Here is a 23,606-nt window from a genome sequence, read left to right on the forward strand (position 1 = left end):
TCACACAGTCGTTTGCGCTTTTCATTATGTATTTCTTCGCATATCTTTGCTCCTGCTCATCGATAATCAGAGCACGGCATAATCGTGGATGATAAGAATACAAATGATGAGCTTTGATGAGCAAGTAATCGGTGAAAAATAGCAACATTGGTATTAGAATTTAGTTTTGATTTGTCGACTCTTAGAAAGTAATGTTACAAAATTGTATCAAATTTTGATAGAAACAAGTACATAATTCTAAAGCTTAAATATCACATTTTGTTATAGTTTTGATCTGATTATAACAAAATGGGTTGTTATCTTGATTAGAACTGTGTACTTTTTGTTACAATGTTAGTTATTTCAAGATCATTCTGCATCTAGTATATAACATAATAAATAATTGTAAAATTTATAACATCATACCACAATATGTTACAAGTTTGATATAAATTTCCAGTCGGGTTAGTTGTTTGATGTTAGATTACCTTCAAAGATTTTGTTACCTTGTCTACTGTCTACTACATGAAGTTCCTTCCAGTTCGTTATTTCTCTAGATATGATTCAGGCTAAATTCGATTTTCGCACAGAATGGCAGGTAAACATCTATTGCAAAATTTTATACAACAGAAGGACTTCAAACTATTGTTTAATTGTTCAAAACTGGCTTTTTATGGAGGACTGTCTTATGACGTATTTTACAAAAATGGGTGACACTTGATCCCCCTTTGAGCACTTGGCTTATTTGAAGGGAAAAAACTTCCGAGACGGGTAATTGAGTGATCAGGTTCACCCCACTGATCAACTACACCCCAGTTTACGGTACTAACTTAATAATTATTTGACATATTTTATCATTGAATATATTAGAATTCCAAGTAAATAGAGGCTTCCGAATAGAATTTATGATTCGCTAATATGTGTGTAACACCTCAAGGGATCAAGACTCCCCATGTCATGATGTATATATTCAGTTGCACTTAATAAAATAACCTTATTTGAAAAAATATTTTTGATATTATTTTCGAGAAACTTTAATATGCCGTGAAATTTGAGACGGTTTGATTTTTACAAAGTTATTGAGATTTTATGAAATTGCCAAAAAGAGTTCTGAAGGGCTGAAAGCAAGAAAAAAGCCGGTAAATAAAAATGCAATGCACATTGTAGCTAAAACATAGCCTTTGGTCCAGATGTAGTTTTGAAAAATAAAATATGCTAGAAGAAAACTGTTTTTATTTCCGCGTAAAAATGGAGGGGACAAGTATCCCCACGGATCAAGTTTCCTCAGTCTCCCCTACGATTCGAACTTAGAGACAGCTCGTCAGCTTTCGGACGTAGAAAAATGTTGCTAAGGTGGTTTGATCTAATTCAGCATGTGAGATTCGCATGCGTGGGGAGGTGTGCTGATTTATGATTTACTTCTGCTTCTGTTATTCCACAGAAATTACATCTGAAATGCTTCCAAGAAATCTTTCGCGGTTTTCTACTAATTTGTTCCAGGGCTCCTCCAGGAATTGCTCGTGAGATTGCCAGGGAGCTCTTGATGAGATTGGGTTTGTTGAGGATTTCTTCAGAAGCTCCCTGTGGGGTTCTTCCAAGAGTTTCAAGAGCTCCTGCCAGGATTCCTCTAGGAAGTACTCCTGAGATTCTTCCAGGGATTTGTTTTGTTTTGAATTTCTTAAGAAATAACTCCTGATAATATCTCAGGAGTTCCAAAATTCCTTCAAAGTTTTCTTGCGGAATTTATCTTATAATTGATTCAGAGATTCCTTCTAGCGTTAACCCGGCATTTTTTCTTTGATTCAACTAGAAATTTATTTCGTGGTTTCTTCACGTATTTATTCTAGGATTCCTCTAGAATTTACTTCTGTGATTTCACAGGGAGCTTCATCTGAGATTTATTTTGGGGTTTCTTCAGAAGTTTCCTTTTGGGATCCATGATGAGATTCCTAGAAGGTTCCTTCAGAAACTGCTGTCCTGAAAGGATTCCTTCAGATATTCCTTCTAGGACTTAAAGGGATTTCTACAGAAGTTTCGGGAATTCTCCAGGAATTCCATCCTAGATTACCAATAGTTTCTTTTGAAATGTTCTAAGAGATACGACTGTGATATGTTGATTTGGGGTCCAGTCTGTTGCATCTAAAACGTTTTTGACGTCGGATGAATGCATAAGAATCTGTTTTCAAGTGCAATATACTGGAAACTAATACTCCGAATCAATTTTTGGAATGTCTTCAAGAGTTTTTTTTTATTTCAAGAAGATATTCCTGAAAAATATGCCTAGGAACTCCAGCTGTTTTGCCGGGATTTCCTCCTGGATTCTCCTTCCAAAATTCCATCTAGGATTCCTTCCAAAAGTTTCAGCGAGATTCCTTCCGGAGTTCCTTCTGGGATTTCTTCGGAGATCTTTCCAAGAAGTCTACAAGAACTTCTTCAAGTATTCTTTCAAAAACGTCTCCGGAATTCTTCCAGGAGCTTCTTCCGAGATTCTTAGAGTGACTACTTCTGGAGTTGCCTCAAGAATTCCGGGAAAATCTTGTGGGATTATGTCAGCACAATTCAGGAATTTCTTCAGGAACTCCTTCGGGGATTCTTACGGAAACTTCCTCCGGGAGTTCTTCTGAGAACTCTTATCACAATTCTTCCTTGAAGTTCTTCTGGAATTCTTTCAGAAACTGCTTCCAGGATTCTTTAAGCCTCTTTCCAGGATTCATCTAGAAACTCTTTTCAGGTTTACTCGAACAGTTCCGTTTGGAACTCCTGCAGATGCTTCTGGAATTCCTCCAGAAGTTCAGTTTAGTGTTTTTCATTGCCCATTTTAACACGTAGGCTACCAGGAATTCCGATCTGGAAATTACATTTTCATCCACCGCCAACAATTCAACTCCCTCCGATATACGCATGCAAAATGGTCATTGTCAGAGGAAGCTCTCAGTTAATAACTGTGGAAGTGCTCATAGAACACTAAGCTGAGAAGCAGGCTTTGTCCCAATGAGTACGTTACGCCAAGAAGAGAGAGAGAGAGAGCATGGGTTATATTTTTTTTTACCAGTTGTTAACAGTTAAAGCTAAGTTTCCTGTTGCCAAGTAGAGCGCTCAAGTAAAATTTAACCTTTTTCCGTATTACACCAACAAAGCTAGCCATGAAAATGTTTGACAATTCTCAGGTCATTTTGACAGACAACACACATGCACGAAAAAGACGGATCATATATTCTACTTTATCGATCATGTTGCCGTCCTTTTCATGCTCATGTAAAATCTGTCAAAATGACCTCAGAATTGTCAGTCATTTTGAGGTTAGGTTCGTTGGTGTAATGAAGATTTGCTTAACTGACAGCATTTTAATGAAACGATGCTGTAAGAAGGATGTGAAGAAAAGGGCACCAGGTTGTTCACGATTTGGACTAAGAGAAATTTCGTTCGTTTCCTCAGGAAATGTTGTTGAAATTAAAATGTACTTTTTTGCGCGCGTGTGGGGAAAATGATTCAATTTAAAACTTTTGGGTAGGATTCTGGCGAAAATCCAGATAGTGAGATTCCAACGGAGCTGGGAAGCTTTCCAAGGAAAATACTGATGAAAGACATTGCGCTGGGATTCTGGGGGAACTTTCAATGGTATTACAGAGAGAACTAATTTAGGGGTTCGGAATACGGTGAGAGGACTCTGGCGGTTATTTTCTGGAGTTGTTGAAGAAATACTGGGACAAAGCTTCACGGGAAATTTTATGAAGATCCACGAAGGATTCTTTGTGATGAATCTTCTGGCATTCCGTTCGAAGGTTGTTTCTCTGGGACTACGCAGAAAATCATCTCGATTTTTTTTCCAGGTGTTCCACCGGAACATCCATCAGGAGTCCGCTGGGGATTCTCATAAAACGTGTCTGAGATTTGCATTTCAGGATTTCCTTCAGTGTGTTCTCCAGAGGTGTTTTCTAAGATTCTACTAGGAGTTTTTTCGAAACATCCTCCAATAATTTCAACCGGAATTTCTGTAGTATATTTTTCCGGGGTTCATTTATTCGGAGATTCCTGCAGGAATTCCTTCCGGGATCATTCCAAGAGTTCCTTCTAGGGTTTCTATAATAATGCATTCTAAGATTTCTCCACGAGGTTTTTTTTTTCTAAAATAGAACTATTTGGGATTCCTGTAGGTTTTCTCTGGGCGTTTCTTATGAATCGTCAAGGAATTCCTTTTGGGATTTTATAGTTTCTTCTGGTATTTCTACAGGATTTTCTTTTAAGATTACATCAGGAGAGGCATCAGGGAGATTTCTCCAATAATATCTCCGGAGATTCCTCTAGGTAGCTACATTCAGGAATTCCTCCGGAGATTCCTACTCAGGAGATTTCTCCAGAAATTCCTCCTGAGATTTCTCTAATAATTCCTCCAAAGATTCCTCCAGAGATTCCTGCAGTATTTTTTCGGAAACTCCTCGGGGAAAACCTTCCGGAGATTCCTCCAGAAATTCCTCCCAGAATTTCTCCAGAAATTCCTCCGGAGATTCCTCCAGGAATTCCTCCAAAGATTCCTCCAGGAATTTCCCCAGAGATTCCTCGAGGATTCCTTGGAAAAATCTCCAGGGGAATTCCTGAGGGAGTCTTTTGGAGGAATCTCCGGAGGAATTATTGGAGAAATCTCAGAAGGAATTTCTGGAGATTTGCTCTAGAAGATCCTCTGGTGATTGCTTCATAAATTTCTTTGGGTATTCCTTCGGGAAATTCCTCCAGGAATCCCTCCGGGGAAGTCCTGCAGGAAGTCTGGAAGAATTGCTCACGAATTTCAGAGGAGCTTCTGGAAAATTTCCCGGAAACTTCCTGGTGGAATTATTGGTGAACTTCAGCTGGAATTTCCGAGGTAATTTTAGATGAGGTCCTGGGAAACTCCTGAAGGAATTTCCGGGGAAATCCTACAACAATTCACGGGGAACTCCTGGATATGCTCAGGCACGGGAAAATTCATTCGCTCACATTCATCTTGCCAACTGCGCTCTCTGTTTTGATTGCTTTGTATCGTTCGCTCACGGTTAGATCAATCCGTTCCAAAGAACTCCACCGAGTCTCAATACAAATGAACTGCAGAAAGAAAGATTGCATAAAGAGAATGGCACCGAAGCAATTGAATCATGTCGATCGTGGTTCTTCGGTTGGGCAGTGATTCAATGAATCTTTACGCGAACGTTCACACACGAATCAAATTTTAGATTCAGTGTGAATGAAAGATTGCATTCGCGTGATTGTTATGACAATAGATATTATTTTGCGGGTTTGGTGCGTTTTCTTGATTTATTGCTAGATGGGAAGGTAAAGCATGTCTATTCGTGTTATATTTCCTTGGTCGTGCGAGGGCAAAGGGGGAAAATGCGTTGACCTTGTCGGTGACATTGTGCAGATGGTGCGGCGCGGAAACGGTTGATTCGGTAAAATATATCTACTATTGTACCATGTATCATGATGAGATGTGCTAGCCTCGGTGCTAGCTTTCTATCAGCTTTTCTATCAGGAAATATTTCTACATACTTCTACCTTACTTGAATGCATGTATGTCTACCGCGCCGCCAGGACATTGATGAGGATCAGACTCGCCGATTTGTGCCTGGTTTGCCTGAGCGATAAATATTTGACCACTTTTGACAAATACATTGCGGCTTTTTCTTTGATTCAGTCTGCTCCTATTTGATTTTGAGAGTGACAAATATATTTTTGTTTGCCCTGTAATGTTTGGCCAAAATGTAACTGTCAAAATTAGTGAAATAGTGAATTCTTTGGTTAACATTAAAAACATAATAAACCAGAGTAATAATTCTCCTGATCTATTAAAACACGGTACAACATAGCGGCAATATTTTCTTTCCTTTGTCAAGTATGTAAACTTGATAATTTATTGCCCTTTCCGGTTATATTATAATATTGTTTCCCTAAAGGAGCTGTCCATAAACTACGTAGACTTTTTTCGGCCATCTCAGACCCCCTCCCCCCTCGTAGACTTTTGTTCATACAAAATATTCGAAGTTTGTATGGAGCGTAGGCGTAGACTTTGACCAGACCCCCCCCCCGTCCCCCTCTAAGAGTCTACGTAGTTTATGGACAGGCCCAAATCAGAAATTTGCCCATCTTTGCTATAAGCCCAAAAAAATAATGTACGTTTGGCGATGTTATCCACATGCACTAGTAAAATTGCCTGATTTCAAATTACGTGGATATCTATAGACCCTTTCATATTTACCATCGATACTAGTTAATTTCCTAATTAGTTAAAACACGCAATTGCTTAATACCCCCAACCCAGGATTAGATAAAACTAGCACCATCAGCATCAGCAGCAGTACGACGAACGAAACGAAAGAATCGCCGCGATTGAAGGAATACATTCACGTGTGATCCTTTCAAGACATTCGCCTTGCGATTGCAGTCCCGTACCGCATGAGTCAACGGGTGAACGTGAACAACGATGAACGCTGCCATAATTTTCGTGTATTTGCTTTTTCCCCTTCATTCGCCTGAGTGTATATCATATACTCCCGGCAAACACCTGAAGGAATTAACGGGGAACTTTTGGAGGCATTCCCAGGGAACTCCCACGAGAATATCCGGGTAACTCCGGAGGGATAATCTCCTGGAGGAAGAACTGGAAGAGAACTTCTGGATGAATTCCCGTTTACTCCTGGGGGACATTCTAGAGCAGAGGTTCCCAAACTTTTTACTATCGTGGCGCCTTTTGAAATTTTCAAAAATGTCGCGGCGCACCAACATTTTTTTTTATACAGAAAGTTGTCATTATTTTGAAACAACCTTCAGCTCAAATATTTAAATTTTACATTGTGAAGAATTACCTTGTTTTCTCAAAATCCAAATAAAATTTATTTTCTCAAAATGTCTTTTTGAGAAAAAATGCTTAAGGATTTCATAAATACACGTGAAATATAAATAGTCATATTTATTTATCGCACAAACTAAACAAATATGTCAGAAACTTCAACATCTAAAGCTAGCTGCTGATTTATAATAATTCAACCAAAACCAGCATTGCTGGTGGAATACTTTGATAATTTTTGCGTGAATTTCAAACTTTCAAAATGTTAAATCAAGTATGTAGTATAAAAATTTCAGCAAACTTAGATACAAAACTAAAATATTTAGGAAAAGGTTGATGATGGTTTATTCATTACCATGCATTTGATCATTATCTCTTGAGGAAAGCTTGAAGGGCTATCTTCCGCATGAAGTTTGGATGACTACTTTTGCACGAATATTCCAAAAGTTGATTGACTGTAAGGAGTGTCTTTGGGGTACAAACTTTATAAAAAAAAAGTCTCAATGTCCCGTTCCTCAAAGAGCTTCGGAAAAGATCTTAATGAGATCAAAAGTTACAAAGATTTCGATCTCTTATGTTTCCATCAAGATAATCAACTTTAAAATGTGACCTTGGGTGTGACCTACTAGCACAAAAAAGACAACTTGCAAAAGTATTCTGAGATAGTAATAATAGCAAAAAGGTTTTCCCGAAAAGCAAGAAACAACATAAAGATCGGGAGACTGACGGAAATTATTTTTGAAATATGTAAAAACTTTAATAAAATTTTTGAAATGTTTACTTTTGATTACATGCTGTTTGGAAATTGACAACTCAACTGATGCATTGGAAATCCAAAAATCAGGTTTAAAATCTCAACAAAAATTTCATTAAACTTGGAATTTTACAAATTCGGAAATAAAAATGTTTCAAGACTTTTTTAGGGAGAAAAATCTAACTTTCTAACTGAAGGTATACTAGCTAGACAATACACATTCCAAATTTCATGAAGATTGGAGCACTAGAACCAAAGTTACAGCCCATTGTAGCCACTTAAGAGGTTACCAGAAATTACATAGAATATACGAAGATTGGAATTTCTAAAAATAAAAAAAATAAAAAGACATTCCCATATTAAATTCTGTTTTTTTTTCCTTGTTTGGCTCAAAAGCCTGCGGCGCACCTGCGAAATGTTCACGGCGCACCGGGGCGCCGCGGCGCACAGTTTGGGAAGCGCTGTTCTAGAGGAAATATTTGGGAACTCCTGAAAGAACTCTTATAGGAATTTTCGAGAACTAGGAAACCTCAGATTTCTTTCGATAGAACAAGACAGAGCAAGAACAATGCTGCAGATTCTCACATAATTCCTTTCTTCCAGGAAACAAACAATTCACTGAACTGAAGTTGTTTTGAAATTAACCGCAGGAAATCTGCGCTCATTGTGTTTTACCGCAGCGGCATACTTGCTGATTTTTTTTAGAACATACCGCAGTCACACACGAGACGCGAAATGAGACAAGACATAACACTTATCGTTCTTACAATCGTCAAGAAAAGATTAAAATTACCTTTACGTCGACCGGTTTCGGGCGTGATACCGCAGTGCTTCCTCATTCCGTTGCCGGCCTCATTGCGTTTTCCGCTTCAAATTGATGAGTTCTTTCCTTGTCAAACATTTGACCCTGTGTACACTGACGTCTTTGGTGCGAAAGAAGAAACAAAAAAGAAAGAGAAATGTCACTTTTGCTCACGGAATAATACATCGACATATTATTCCGTACGGAAAATTAGCAACGTGACTGACAGCATCGTATGACAGTGCCATCTGTTGGCAAATATTTCTGGCTGCAAATTACTTGTCAACTGCGAACGCTTAAGTAATTTTGAATGCAAAAGTTTAACGTGACCATTACTTGTCCTATCTTTTTACACAGTACTTACCAGGTGGAAACTAGCCATAAGCTGTGGAACATCGGTTTTACATCTCTTCCCCTCGATCCTCTACTACGAGGGTGACTTTGGATATTGTCGGCAGGTTTATTCTCTTCGCTATGAGGGGGTTTTGTTGACCAAATCCCCTGAAAAAGTTAGTCGTATCAGTTAGCTAGGTTGGTAAAGTATCGAGGCCGAGTTCAATAGATTTAAAAAAAAAACTTCCATGACGAAGAAAACAAAACTGCCGAAAATATATAAGTTCCCCTATAATAATGATGGTATATTAACAACAACAATTCGCCATTGAAGTGATCGTTAATGATTGTAACGCTAGAATTGATGTTAATGCTCTGAATTTCTACCTAGATTTAGATTTTTAAATTCAAAACTGTAAAACATGAACTGACAAATAAAACTTCACTTTTTAAAAAAAAAAAAAAAAAAAAAAAAAAATCGTCATCATCAAACATTTTGTGCGGCTCCGTGGTCGTGCGGCTAGGGTCACCAAGCTCTTAGTCGCATCGTGCTGAGGAGCGCGGGTTCGATTCCCGCCGCAGCTGTCAGGAAAAGTTTTCGGCTGTGCCACTGGGCGTTGCATGCTAGTCCGTTGTCTAGTGTCGTGCTTCCTTCAAAGAGCGAAAAGGTCACTGGAAGCATTGAACGTGTCCGTGTCTTTTTTTTTTTAAAAAAACATTTCGAAGCAGTTTTCTCGTTCTTGTACCGACTTTTCGAACCCTCTAAGCAGAATACCCTCTTCGAATGAGTGTAATCAGTTTCGTACCTTTCAATTCCGCCCTATGTTGCTTATCCTTTGACAGATACGCGTATTTCGACTACCACTTGTAATCTTCCTCAGTGTCAGTAGTTATCCACTCACTGAGGAAGATTACAATAGTGGCAGTTGAAATACGCGTATCTGTCAAAGGATAAGCAACATAGGGCGGAATTAAAAGGTACGAAACTGATTACACTTATTCGAACAGTTTTCTCGGTCAAAACTAACATTTGTTTACCAATTCTTTTGATTTACAATGAAAAAACTGCTTGAAGTTCCCTATTTTCTGATACTTGAGCCTTAAGCCAGTAAAAGAAGTTGTGTTGCTAGAGTTGTAGTCGAATTGTCTTTTTGTATTATTCCTATACGTATCTGCGGTATTTTCCGTGATTCCCAACCACCGTTAATGACGGATTTCAGGAAGAAGTGGAAGTTCAGATTCCGGAAAGCTTTCTATCAGCTTCTGCCATCTTACCAGGTACCTTCGAATTCCCCAGTAGAATATGACCAGCTTAGTCCTTTTGTTTCGTACCTGGGACTTTTGCATTCATCAGTTGACTGTTTACCTAGGACTTTAAGATTCTCGGGTTTAACGCATTCAGCTTCTTTGTTTGTCTCTCTGTTCGCGTCTTTCATACTGTGTACAGGGTTGTGTGTGGACAATATCTACCCCTTCTCTTGTTCATCAATGATTTGTTTAGGGGCCGTTCATAAACCACGTAGACTTTTTTGGGGGAGGGGGGGGGTCTAGCCAAAGTCTACGCTCCATACAAATTTCAAAATATTTGTATGGACAAAAGTCTACGAGGGGGGAGGGGGGGGGTCTGAGATGGCCAAATTTTGGTCTACGTGGTTTATGAACAGCCCCTTAGGGATTTACTGGAATTGAGCTTCCCAAGTAACGCACTTGTCACAGAAGAGTAAGTCACAGCTGTTACTTTTAGTGACTTCTACTTAACAAAACCTGCGCTGCCTTGATTCCTCTGTGACAAGCGTGTAACTTGGGTTGATAGGCCGTCACGTGTGGCTTTCGACCACTTGATTGGCTAAAGCAAATAGGCTTCGTTTTTCCATAGACCTGATCTAATGATTCTTTCAGTCACTTTTAAATAACACCACTCAGCTTTATTCACTCCACTTTTTCCGGATTTGCAACAGTTAATACGCCTAATGTCTTCATAGCGACGCTTACACGATCGCCTTCGTCGCTGTCTTCCATCTTGCAGTTCTCTGGATCTTCCAAATTGATTGATGGTCAACTGGAACATCGAGTTACTCCAGCAAATTTCCCTGATCAGTGCCCACTGCCCAGTGTTTAGTTGCGAATGCCCGTTGGCACTTGTTGTTGTGTTTTGATTTTTGTAGTTGGTGTTTTGGCTGACCCACAAGTCACGCGGGTAGTAAAAGTTGACTACCCTAAAGCAGTGAGAGATAATACTGGGAAGTTTGCCTTGGTGCCTCACAGATTCTGTTCGCGACTGAGTATTTGTTTCAAAGCCATAAACCATTTAAGGCTTTACCTTATCTTACTTACCGGTCAGACTAAGGTCTGAAAGGCCTCTGTTGTGCATAGGGAAGGGGTTAGGTGTCTGGCCAAAGTCAACAAGTCAACGCTTCATAAATTTCGAAAATTTTGTTTACGGGAGGGGGGGTGGGGAGGGTGAGGTTGTGAGATGGCCTAAAAAAAGTCTGCGTAGTTTATGGACCGTGCCATAGTAGCCGTCTCCATTTCACTCGGTCTATGGCTGTGTGTCTCCTGTTCAACACTCTGCGAAGGGTCCGCAGATCGTCCTGTACTTGATCGACCCATCTAGCTCGCTGCGCATCACGCCTTCTTGTACCGGTCGGGTGACTCTCGAGAACCATTTTAGACGGGTTGCTATCCGACATCCTAGTGACGTGACCCACCCACCGTAGCCTCCCGATTTTCGTGGGGTGGACGATGGTCAGTTTTCTCAACAACTGATGCAGCTCGTGGTCCATTCGCCTCCTCCAAGTCCCGTCTTCCCCCCTGGGCCCATATAGCCGAGGCGGTAAACGCACGGGTATTCAGCATGACCATGCTGAGGGTGACGGGTTCGATTCCCGGTCGGTCCAGGATCTTTTCGTAAAGGAAATTTCCTTGACTTCCTTGGGCATAGAGTATCTTCGTGCCTGCCACACGATACACGCATGCAAAAATGGTCATTGGCAGAGGAAGCTCTCAGTTAATAACTGTGGAAGTGCTCATAGAACACTAAGCTGAGAAGCAGGCTTTGTCCCAGTGAGGACGTTACGCCAAGGAGAGGAGAGGAGGAAGTCCCGTCTTCCATCTGCACTCCGCCGTAGCTGGTACGCAACACCTTCCGTTCGAAAACTCCAAGGGCGCGTTGGTCCTCTGCACGTAGGCTCCATGCTTCGTGCCTATAGAGGACTACCGGTCTAATCAGCCGTTTTGTAGATAGTTAACTTCATGTGACGGCGAACTTTGTTCCATCGTAGAGTTCTGCGGAATCCAAAATAAGCTCAATTTCCTGCCACAATGCGTCTCTTAATTTCTCTGCTGGTGTCGTTGTCGGTGGTGAACTCAGGTACACGAATTCTTCAACCGCCTTGATTTCAACGCCGTCGATAGAAATTCGGGGTGGCGGGCTCTGTAATTCCTGCCTTGAGCCTATTGCCATCATATACTTTGTCTTTGACACATTAATGATCAATCCGATTCGGCAGGCTCCACTCTTTAGTCGGATGTACGTTTCCGCCATCGTCTCAAATTTACGAGCTATAATGTCAATATCATCAGCAAAACCAAGCAGCTGAACGGATTTTGTGAAGATCGTTCCACTCGTGTTTATCCCCGCTCTCCTTATAACACCTTCTAATGCGATGTTAGCACGAAAGACCATCACCTTGCCGTAACCCCCTGCGAGATTCGAAGGGGCTCGAGAGTGACCCTGATACTCGAACTACGCACATCACTCGATCCATCGTCGCCTTGATCAATCGTATCAGTTTATCCGGGAACCCGTATTCGTGCATAATCTACCATGGTTGTTCTCGATCGATTTATGATACCATTTAAAATCGATGAACAAGTGATGTGTGGGCACGTTGTATTCGCGGCATTTCTGCAACACCTGGCGGATGGCGAACATCTGGTCCGTTGTAGTGCGTTCACCCATAAATCCAGCTTGATATTGCCCCATAAACTCTCTTGCAATCGGTGATAGACGGTGGCATAACATTTGAGAGAGTATCTTGTAGGTAGCGCTCAGTAGTGTAATCGCGCGATAGTGCACGCAATCCAACTTGCTGAACTGTCAAAAATTGAGCATTGGATACCGAATGTTTGGATAATGGGGGAACATCAAATTGTCTCATGGTGATGTCTTCGTGGTTCAAGTATTTCAAGCAGAATAAAAAGTAAAGAAGCCGGTAAAACTTTTTAGATAAATTGCAGCTTTTCGCCGGCATAAATTTCAAAATAAAACACGTAAAGTCATTAAAAGCTCAATTCCGCTACCAATCGCCACTTTTTGGGAACCGAAACTCGGGAATATAACACAACTCAAGCTTTATTTCCAGAAACGCACGTCCGATCGAAAACACCCATCAGTTTTTGGCTGACCCTGAGGAAAACTTCTCGTCCGTCATCGTCGGCCGTCAGCATTTTCTTCTCTTTTGTTGGCGAAAAGAAAACCACCCGTCGCCAAATGAGCCAGTGAAGCGTCAATGTACCGTCGTCGTGTGCCACAAAATAATAGCCTCCAAATAGGAAGAAACCTGAAACGTGACCAAAATTTGATACTGATGAACAGCAGTAGTAACCACGGTGTGAAACGGGAATCGAGGGGAAAGCAAAAAGTGCTTACTGCTGCCGGTCCGAAGATTCCGAAGATAATTAGCATAATTGAATAAGTGTCGTCGCCCTCGGGAGTTGATTGGAACTGAAGTTCTGGAAGCGCAATCTCGGTCGGCTGGTCGCTCCCCAGGACATTCGGGGGCGTGTGATTAGCTGCCTGCAGGGGTGTTATTGATTCCGTTCGAAGAGGAAATCGGACACGGATTTGTGGGGAATTGGGTGGTGGCGTTCGATGATGTAAGCTGGGCAAGGCGAAAATCAATACGTTCTGTGATATCGTTGAGTGGCGAGGTGAAATTTTATGAGTTTATCGAAGAAAACGCGGGAGAAAGTTTTAATTGCGGAAGTTTTCGTTCGTGCGAGAGTCAATTAAGTGGATGTTGATCGAATGAGAGCTTTTTTTTAGTGAAAAGGTATAAAATTCAAAATCGTTAAATTTTAAAAGTTTTACGAGAGTTTATTTTGAGTCGGAAGTTATGGGGATTTGAACTGAGACCGAGTCGAATATTTATTGTTCAATCTCTTCTAAATTTCCAACCTGCGTTACTTATTGTTGGAGATTTATCACTGAAATTACCTACCGAAAGCAGAGAGAAACCTAATTAAATAATTAAGCGATTAACATTAAGAGCTACCTTGTACTAGCCACGTAAGGTTCCCGAAAACATTCAACCCTAATTGGGTTTCCCCCGGAGTCCGGTGCTGCCCCGAGTTCATGTATGTGGGCACCCTGAATTAAACCCGAGAAAAAGAAAAGTGTGTCTCCATTAATCAGACAACTCCCTCTATCGCCGCCCGCCTGGATTTAGGCAACTCAAAGCAAAAGAGGTGGAAAGTGCAAACGACCCGAAGAAAAAGTGTTATTACTCCGAGGCACGGAAAGCTTAATCGGTACGACGACGACAACGACGACGGGCACCCTTCGTACCACGCGGCCACGGAAGTGAGCTGAAAGTGATTGAATATTCCAGCCGCGCCGTTATCCAGCGTCGAAGCAATTGGAGAAAAAAGTTAGTGAAAAATTGCGCCTACCCATAGGCAACCAGCTGGGGCCGGAGCGCCCTCATGTATGCCTCGATCCGCCGTCGCTTAATTCAATCTCATCAATTTCACGTCTCGAAAGTAAAATAAATAGCCGGAACTCAATCCCCGTTCGGAGAATAATACAAAAAAAAACTCTCGTCAAAATGCACCACATTGAATAAATAAAATTGATGCCCTGTTTGCTCTATCAATCGATGAATAATTGCGGAATAAATTTCCCGAAACGCAGCGGCATCGCTATGGGTGGTCGAAAAGTTGAAAAATCGCCGGTGCAAATGTCGGATTAATCAATTAAAGTGCAATATTTTTTTTCCGACACCGAGCCCGATAATTAAACCTCGAATATCCTTGCACCGAGCGAGAGAGAGAGAAAAAAGGGCCAAGGCGATTAATTGTGAAAATCGTTCGAACAGGAAGTGAGTGAAACAACAATCCAACACCGTCATCATCATGGCGATGGTAGTGTCCGGTCGGGCCAAAGCCGTCATAGTGGCCTTCGTGTGCTTCTTTCTGCTCGGGATCGTTCTGGTGACCGGATCGACCCGCGGCTGGTTCGTCCCGGACCGGTACCACAACGAGCGGGTTGCCGCCAGGATACAGGTGAGCCTTCTTTCTCATTCTCATTTTATGGATTAGTCTTTAAGGCGGCGGAGATGCGCAGCGCACGGGAGCCTATTTATAGGTTCAGGGCAGTTTCTTCAACGGGAAAAGGGAAAGCGATAAAGTTGTTTCCGGTATAAATTATTTTTGGGTGTTGAGGTCAAGGGATAACAGGCATATGGGATAAATAGGTGTGTGTATGTATGTGTGTAATGGAGATGAAAATTTTCTGCGAAATCCCCCGGGGTATGAGAATTCACGCACTGGTAACTAATGATGGTACAATTCTTGTACAATGTTCAACATGTGTTGTTTGACTGAGTTACGAGATTTTCCCGGAACCTTTCTTATTTTTGATGTCACGGCAGTAAGCGTCTTACGTTACAGATTATCTTCTCAACACTTAAGTTCATTTTCGGTATGCTTAAAGCGTATAGTATGTAAGCATTAAAATTGTTGAAAATTAACTGGATTGGATACAGGACAGTTGATGTGAAAACAGTAGTAGCTTCTTATAAAAGAGCCAACTGTTCATCTTAAAAATAGTGGAGGTCTATGTTTTATCAAAACTCACGAGAAAGAATTTTGTGTAGTGATGGTTATCTAGGTAATCTTGTCATTAGATATAGCTGACGAATGTCACGCAAACTCATCCTTTCAGAATACAATGAAACTTTATGGGTAATAATTCTTTGTATTTTGAAGAAACTTTGCATTTTTTGTTTTTTTAACCAGTGCAACTTTTTTTTCGACACTAACTATTTCAGAAATTCAACAAAATTATCCTACATATGCACCAATCAATTGGACCGAAAATACCGATAATATTTACTCGTAAGAAATAACACACTTGGATTTTTGACAAAACATCCAAACTGAAATCTTTAGTAAAACTTATCAAAGCTTTTGCAAACATACAAAAATTTCAAAAACTTTGTCTGAAATACATTTTTTTTTTCAATTTCTACATAAAGAGACATTTATTAGCCGTCTACTAAAATTCACTGTTGAAGCGAGGCCCAAAGAATCGCGAAACTGAGCGTCGAACGAATATATTTTCGGAATCGGGATGCTTGACACCAAACTAACATTTAACGATCGCCGCGCAGAGATCATCGATCGCGCCAATGGACAGCTAGGCTTCATTATGAGGACGGCTAAAGATTTCACCGATATCCACTGCCTCAAATCGCTGTACTGCTCGCTGGTTCGTTCAATCATAGAAACGTTCTCAGTTGTCTGGAGTCCATATAAAGCAAACTAGATCAATAGGTTTGAACGGATTCAAAAACGGTCTGTACGCTACGCCCTACGATTACTACCTTGGCGGGATCGCGCTAATCTCCCGCCATACGTTGAGCGCTGCCGCTTGGTAGGCATCGACACTCTGGAGCGTCGTCGGACTATCCAACAAGCAGTGACTGTTGCACAAATCCTGAACTGCGATATAGATTGTCCGAACCTTCTGGCACAGTTGCCGTTAATTGCTTCTACACGTATTCAACTTTGGACACTTGACCGGATGCTTGCGAAGCCGTTTCACCGTTCACAATTTGACTTTTATGAACCGATTTCCGCCATGGTGAGAGCCTTCATCGACGTGGCTAACTTATTCGAATTTTTACTAAAGAACATACTATGCAGAAGTTTGCTCTTCATTATTTTCCAAGATAGAATATCTATAGCCATAAAAAAATTCGGAGCCTGACCTAAACATGCGGGCAATAATGTGTCGGTTCCCATGGCAGATGTTTATACGAAATAACGTCCAAAGGATTTGATGTGTCATAAAATCCTATGTGCCTTCTTTCCTTGGACCTTATGACGTAGCTGCATGTTGGAAGTTATGCCACGGAAAAATGCGCCATAAATTCCTGGGACATTATTGCCTCGGACGTTATGATACTGAGCTAACATTATCGTTGACCATCACTTCTGTGGTGCCCTAGCGGAACCTGTATAAGAGGACACGTACATTTTTACTCCAATTGTAAGTGCCGCAACTCATTCGTCATGATTTGCCGTGACATTGACACTGAAGGAGGAAATCGCAGTCTTCGAAGAAATCCACGGAGGAATACCTGAAATAGTTCCGGGTTTATATCAGGAGCAATTTCTGGAGGAATCCCAGAAGAAATGGCTTGAGAAATTCTAGCATGAATCGAAAGCATTTCTTGAAGCAATACAAAAAGATGTTCCCGTAAAAAATCTATGAAGAAATTATGAAGTAAACACAGAAAATATATAGACGAAAGCGTACGGGGAAATTTATAGTGAAATCGTGGAGAAACTAACAGAGAATTTCTTAGATAGCATGGTAGAGTTGAAAAATAACTGAAGGCATCCATAGAGATGCTTTTATTATGAAATCCTTAGATGGAGAAATCCCTGGACGCATCCTCAGTAGAGCTTCAAAGAACCAGCAGGATTTCGTGAAGGAATCATATGAGGAAATCCTGAATGAATCCTTAGGAAATCTTCTATATAAGTTCTGTATAAATCCACGGAGTAATTCAAGGAGGCATTGGCGCTAACTAAGTGGGGGGGGGGGGGTCAAGCATAGGTTTGCCTCCCCAATATTTGACGATTTTTTTTTAATTTTGCCATACAAAAAATCACTAAAAACAGGCTTTGCCCCCCCCCCCCCCAATAATTTGACCACGTCGGCGCATCTGCAAGGAAATATAAGAGAAATCCTTCCTGATATTGTTGAATGCATTTCTTGATAAATTTATTTGTTAGTTCCAGTAGAATTTCCTGAAATACCTGCAAGAATTCCTAAAGGAAATTCAAAAGAAAAACTTCCAGAGGTTTCGAAGGAGGAATGACTGAAAAAATTATTAGAAAAATATCAGAAGAGATTCTTATAGAAATGCATGGACGAAATCCCAAGGAAATTCCTGGAGGAATCTCAACACTGATTCTCGAAGGGTTTCCAGGAGGAATCTATGTTGGAATCTCAGAAAAAACACCGAGGAAGCATTGGAGAAACACCTTCAAGAATCCATCGGCAATTCCTGAAAAAATCACAGTACAACATGGATCCCAGCATAGATTCCTGTAGCAATCCCAGCAAGTATTCTTGGAGGAATCCCTGGAGGCATCTTTTGAAGGAAAAAGTGATTAAGTGTTGGTCTTACTTATATTCACATCACCAGGCAACTTTTGACGTTTGTTTCAATCCGGAGGTAACAACAAGGGAGAGTCTTTCATCTATATGAAACGATAAAACTGTTTAAGTTGGATAGCGTTAGGTTATTACATTATTTTCATTTCTTTTCATTCGAGAACTTTACCATAATGCTAATTCATCACACATTAGATTACTACATATTACGCAAGGACACCCTGCAAATGTTGGGAGCGACCAAAATGGTCCATGATAATTTTCATAGCTATAAGAATCCTAAACATAAAAAAAAATCATGAAGATTGAGCTACCGCACAGTATATTTAGGAGTAAATATGCAAGTAAATCCTTTACTACAGGTTCCACCAGGGCACCCTGGATGTTCCGGAAATGGCCAAAATGGTCAACGACCGTTTTTATAGTTATAAGAGTCATATTGACAAAAAGTCATAAAGAACAAGCAACCGCACGATGAGTTGTGGAGGCAAAGTGCAAGGTCTTTTACTACAGTCACCACTAGGACACTCCACAAGTGCAGGGAGTGGCCACAAGGATGAATGACAGACTGACAGACAGTCATTGACAGTTATTATAGCTATAAGAATCCTGATCTTGGAAGATCATGAAGATTGAGCTGTCACACACAGTATGTTTTGGAATAAGTGTGGAAGTATCCTTTTTTTACAGGTTCCGCCAGGACACCTCGGACGTTTAGGAAGTGGCCAAAACGGTCAATGGTCATTTTCATAGCAAAAACAATCCTAATGACGAAAAATCATGAAGAACGAGCTGCCGCACGGTATGTTCTGGAGTAAAAATGCAAGTGTCCTCTACTATAGCTTCCGCCAGGGCACTCCGGATGTTCCGGAAGTATCAGTTCGGTTTTTGTCAGTGTCGTATCAATTTGTAAACAATGTCCGAAGATATAATCTACTGCGTTTCTTGTAAAAAAGAAGAAAATGATCCAAAAAAAGTGATCGAATGTGCTCAATGCCATAAATGCGAACATTTCAAGTGCAGAAACATCTTTGGAAGTGCCATACGGAAGCTTAAAGCAAAGGATTTCTTCTGCTCCTTGGAGTGCCAGGATTTCTTCCAAAGGGCATCACAAAGCTCATCGACTGACCCTGAAGTACTGAAAGAACTACGCATGGTACTAACGGAAGTCAAAGGAACTCGTTCAGAGGTGCAAGACATGAGAAACACTATCTCTGAAATGGAAAAGTTTCAAAACTTTCTGGCCGATAAACTCGATACCCTTCTTACCGATGTGAAATCTTTGAAGCAGGATCAGGCTTCTCTAAGATCAGATGCTGAGCAACTGAAGAAAAAACATCACCAGCTGTGCAACACTGTCAACGAACTAGAGTTGGAGGTTGATCGTTTGAACAGAATGAGTTTGACCAGAAATATGATCATGTTGGGGATACCGATGAAGAAGGATGAAGATGTCAGCCAGATCGTCGAACAAGTGTCAGCAGCGGTTGGTTATGAGTTACCCGAGGAAGCGATTCTGGAAGCAAAGCGGCTGTCATCAATTGAAGCTAAACAACGAAATGCCGATACAGCGCCGATTAAAGTTGTGTTTGCGAAAGAGCAGTACAAGGAAGAGCTAATTGCTAAGAAGCGTAGCTTCGGTCCATTACTGTCCAAGGCTGTCGACCATTCGCTGGCGGATGGTACACGGAAGATAGTTTTACGCGATGAACTAACCCCACGCGGTATGGAGCTCTATAAACAAGTACGAGATCTGCAAGATAGCTTAAACTTCAAGTTTGTCTGGCCAGGACGGAATGGTGTTGTTTTGGCCAAAAGGAATGAACACTCGAAAATCGAACTCATCCGCTCCCAATCGGATATACTGGGGTTGCAACGCACCGGCACCAAGAGAAACCTGGATAATTCAATGAACTCGTCTATGCAGTCATCGCCCATTCCGGAACCATCGGCTAAGCGACGTTAAGGGAGATAAATTCGGGCATAAAGAACGTGATAGATTCAATGTTTAAAAATTATTATCATGATTGTGTAGAGTCTTGGCTGAGAAATAAAAGCTCTTTGAATACAAATACAACTGTCAAAGTCATTCAATTAAACATCAGGGGACTGAATGAATTGTCCAAATTTGATCGCGTGAGAGAATTATTGGATCGCTTTCGGGAACGAGTGGATATCATTGTTTTGGGCGAAACTTGGCTGACGAATGATAAGACTGGACTGTACTTTTTGAACGGATATACGGGATTTTTCTCGTGTAGAGACGACCAGCATGGGGGATTGGCCTTATTTATCCGAAACGATTTAAAGTTCAATCTGTGCTCGAACAGAACAATTGATGGCTTCCATCACATTCATATTCAACTGTTAACTAAAGGAAAGCAGTTGCAGGTTCACGCTGTGTACAGACCACCAAGTTTTGATGCCAGACGATTTTTGTCCGAAATCGAAGCCATGATTGCGACTAGCAATAGCAATCAGGAATGCTTATTGCTTGGAGACATGAATATTCCCATTAATTTAGCATCAAACAACATTGTCGCAGAATACACTAGACTTTTGGAATCATACAACATTTTTGTAACAAACACGATGATCACGAGAAAAATAAGCGGGAATATCCTGGATCATGTTGCGTACTCTGGACGAATTGTTGGAAACGTGATTAACGAAACAGTTTTCAATGACTTCAACGATCATTGTCTAATCGCAACTAATCTGCGTCTTCAAGACAGAGTAAGCAAACAAACCTTTACGAAAAGGGTGGTTAATCACACCGAACTCAACGAACTGTTCTTGCAATCAAGCATGCAAATTCCTTCAGATTGTGATGCGAACGGGAAGTTAGAATATGTAATAAGAAAGTATAATGAACTATCTGATAAATGTACTAAAATAGTCACTTTAGAAGCAACATTGAAAGGTAACTGCCCATGGATGACCTACGACTTGATGAAATTGATACGAATTAAAGAAAACGCGTTGTCCAAATACCACCGCTCTCCACAAAACGTTGCAAATGCAAATGCTTCAACGTGCGTCAAAACTACTCCAAGAAAAGAAAACGAAATGCAAACGAGATTACTATTACAAACAACTTGAAAGAGCCGATACTAGGACAGCATGGAGATTCATCAACTCTAATCTCGGAAAGTACCAGAAAAAACAAGGTATTTCATCGGTTCAGATTGACGGTCAGCTCGTTTCGGATACAAATCACATCGCTGCTGCTTTCAACGACTACTTCTGTAATATCGGACCATCATTAGCAGCCAACATCAACAGTGATATGAACATTAACAAGTTTCGTACACTTGTTCCCCAGCAGAATTCTTTCTACTTAACTCCGACAACAGTAAATGAGGTGTTGATTCTCATTAACAAATTGGACTCAAAAAAGTCAGCTGGTCCTGACAATATACCCGTGAACTTCGTCAAAACTCACTTCGAATTCTTCGCTCGACTACTCTCAGATGTGTTCAATGAAATTATTTGTACCGGTCAGTATCCTGATTGTCTTAAGCTTGCTCGTGTGGTTCCAATATACATGTCCGGCAACAATAAGGATCTTAACAACTATCGTCCGGTATCCTGTCTGTCCGTTATGGATAAAATCTTGGAGAAATTGTTAGCCGATAGGATCACAAAATTTGTGCAAAGGTTTGGTATAATTAGTGAGCTACAATATGGATTCCGAAGCGGTTCTAGCACGCTGACAGCTTGTAGTGATCTAGTGGATAACATTTATGATTCTCTTGACTGCAAAAAGTTGGCTTCCGCACTCTTTATCGACCTTAAGAAAGCGTTCGACACTATTGACCATAGAATGCTGATCGACAAACTAGATGTATTGGGATTTAGAGGCATTGCCAGATCGTTGATAACTAGTTACATCATGAACCGTCGGCAATTTGTTGTGGTTCGAGAATGTAAAAGCCCCCATGGTGAGATAAGAACAGGCGTACCCCAAGGCAGCAACCTAGGTCCCATCTTCTTCCTACTATTCATAAATGATATTTCTAAGCTACCTTTAAAGGGAAAATTACGACTTTTCGCTGACGATACTTCGCTGCTATATGAAGGAGCCTACGTCGAGGAGCTACATAGGCAAATCAAAGAAGACATTCTGTTATTACGAAGTTTCTTCAACACAAACCTACTGTCTCTAAATCTTGCCAAAACTAAGTATATGATTTTCCACTCTGCCCGTAAACGGCTTCCACCGCGCGATAGCTTGGAAGTTGATGGGTTCGTAATTGAAGAAGTCACCGAATACTTGTTTCTCGGACTTGTACTGGATTCTACTTTGAAATGGTCTGCTCATGTCGACATGCTAAAAATAAAGCTAAGCTCAATTTGCGGGATATTTCGGAAAATTTCTGGATTCATTCCCAAAAACTGGATGATTAAACTGTATCACACGCTTTTCAACTCCAGACTGATGTACTTAGTAACATGTTGGGGTTCAGCCAGTAAATCTGTTTTAAGAGTGATTCCAAGTGATTCAAAACAGATGCTTAAAGATAATAAATGGCAAACCGAGACTGTATTCAACCGTTATACTCTACACTGAAGCAGCGGACTCAGTGCTTCCAGTAAAAGCATTGCAAGCGTTCCAAATTCTTGTACAAGTACGAAAAATCATCACCGATACTTCAACGCACCATAACACACAAGTTAGAAGGATTGTTAGGACGAGAGGTTCCAGGAACGACGGAAACTTAGTTATCGGAAGACTTCAAACGGAGTTTGGCAGAAAAAAAATCGTGTATGCAGGAAGTAAAATGTACAATGACCTGCCAGCTGCATGTAAAAACTGTGCAAGTTTGAAAATCTTCAAAAAATCATTGAGAAAACATTTGAAACAAAATCTTGTACGTTACCTTGGATAATGCTGTAATCCTACAAATCTCAAATAATATGGTTTGTCAATTAAGAACATTAAACCGTTTTGTATCTGCTTTTTCTCCGCCAGCCGTCGGACCACCCTGCTCACCACCCATCGATCACCACTCACCGCCCACCATCCACCGCCCACCATCCACCGCCCACCAACCACCGTCCACCATCCACCGCCCACCATCGTTGTCAACTATCAAATTAGTATAAAACATTACAATCTTGAATTGCTTTTTTTCTGCATACGAATGTACATTATGATCTTTGTAACATTACTATTTAGTAGATTAAGAACTTCTCTAGCACTTCCTTAAAAGAGCTATAATGCTCACTGGAAAGTGCTCTTGTGAAATTGTAATTGTATTTTTATATGTAAATAAATGTTAAATGTTAAATGTTAAATAAAAAGTGGCCAAAACGAACAACGATTATTTTTACAGCTATAAGAATCCTATTGACGAGAAATCATGAAGAATGAGCTATGAAGGTATATTTTGGAGTACAAATGCAAGCGTCCTCTACAACAGGTTCCGCCAGGGCACCCCGGATGTTCTGGGAGTGGCCAAAACGGTTAACGACCATTTTTACAGCTAAAATAATTCTATTGACGGGA

At 40.7% G+C, this 23,606-nt stretch overlaps 1 protein-coding gene across 13 annotated transcripts in view; it reads left to right on the forward strand.

The window, feature by feature from the left end:
- Positions 1 to 23,606, forward strand: part of LOC109424340 (collagen alpha-1(XVIII) chain) — a 1,002,865-nt gene that overhangs the window by 397,870 nt on the left and 581,389 nt on the right. For 2 of the 13 annotated variants that reach the window (XM_062854165.1, XM_062854166.1), the window contains exon 2: positions 13,047 to 14,967. The exons of the other annotated variants lie outside the window; for them this stretch is intronic. In XM_062854165.1, coding sequence (XP_062710149.1) covers positions 14,818 to 14,967 — 150 coding nt within the window. In that variant the 5' untranslated portion in view covers positions 13,047 to 14,817. The remainder of the gene's footprint in view (positions 1 to 13,046; positions 14,968 to 23,606) is intronic. 13 annotated transcript variants of the gene reach the window in all.

The sequence above is a fragment of the Aedes albopictus genome, chromosome 2 (genome assembly GCF_035046485.1).
Source record: "Aedes albopictus strain Foshan chromosome 2, AalbF5, whole genome shotgun sequence".
Taxonomy (NCBI): Eukaryota; Metazoa; Arthropoda; class Insecta; order Diptera; family Culicidae; genus Aedes; species Aedes albopictus.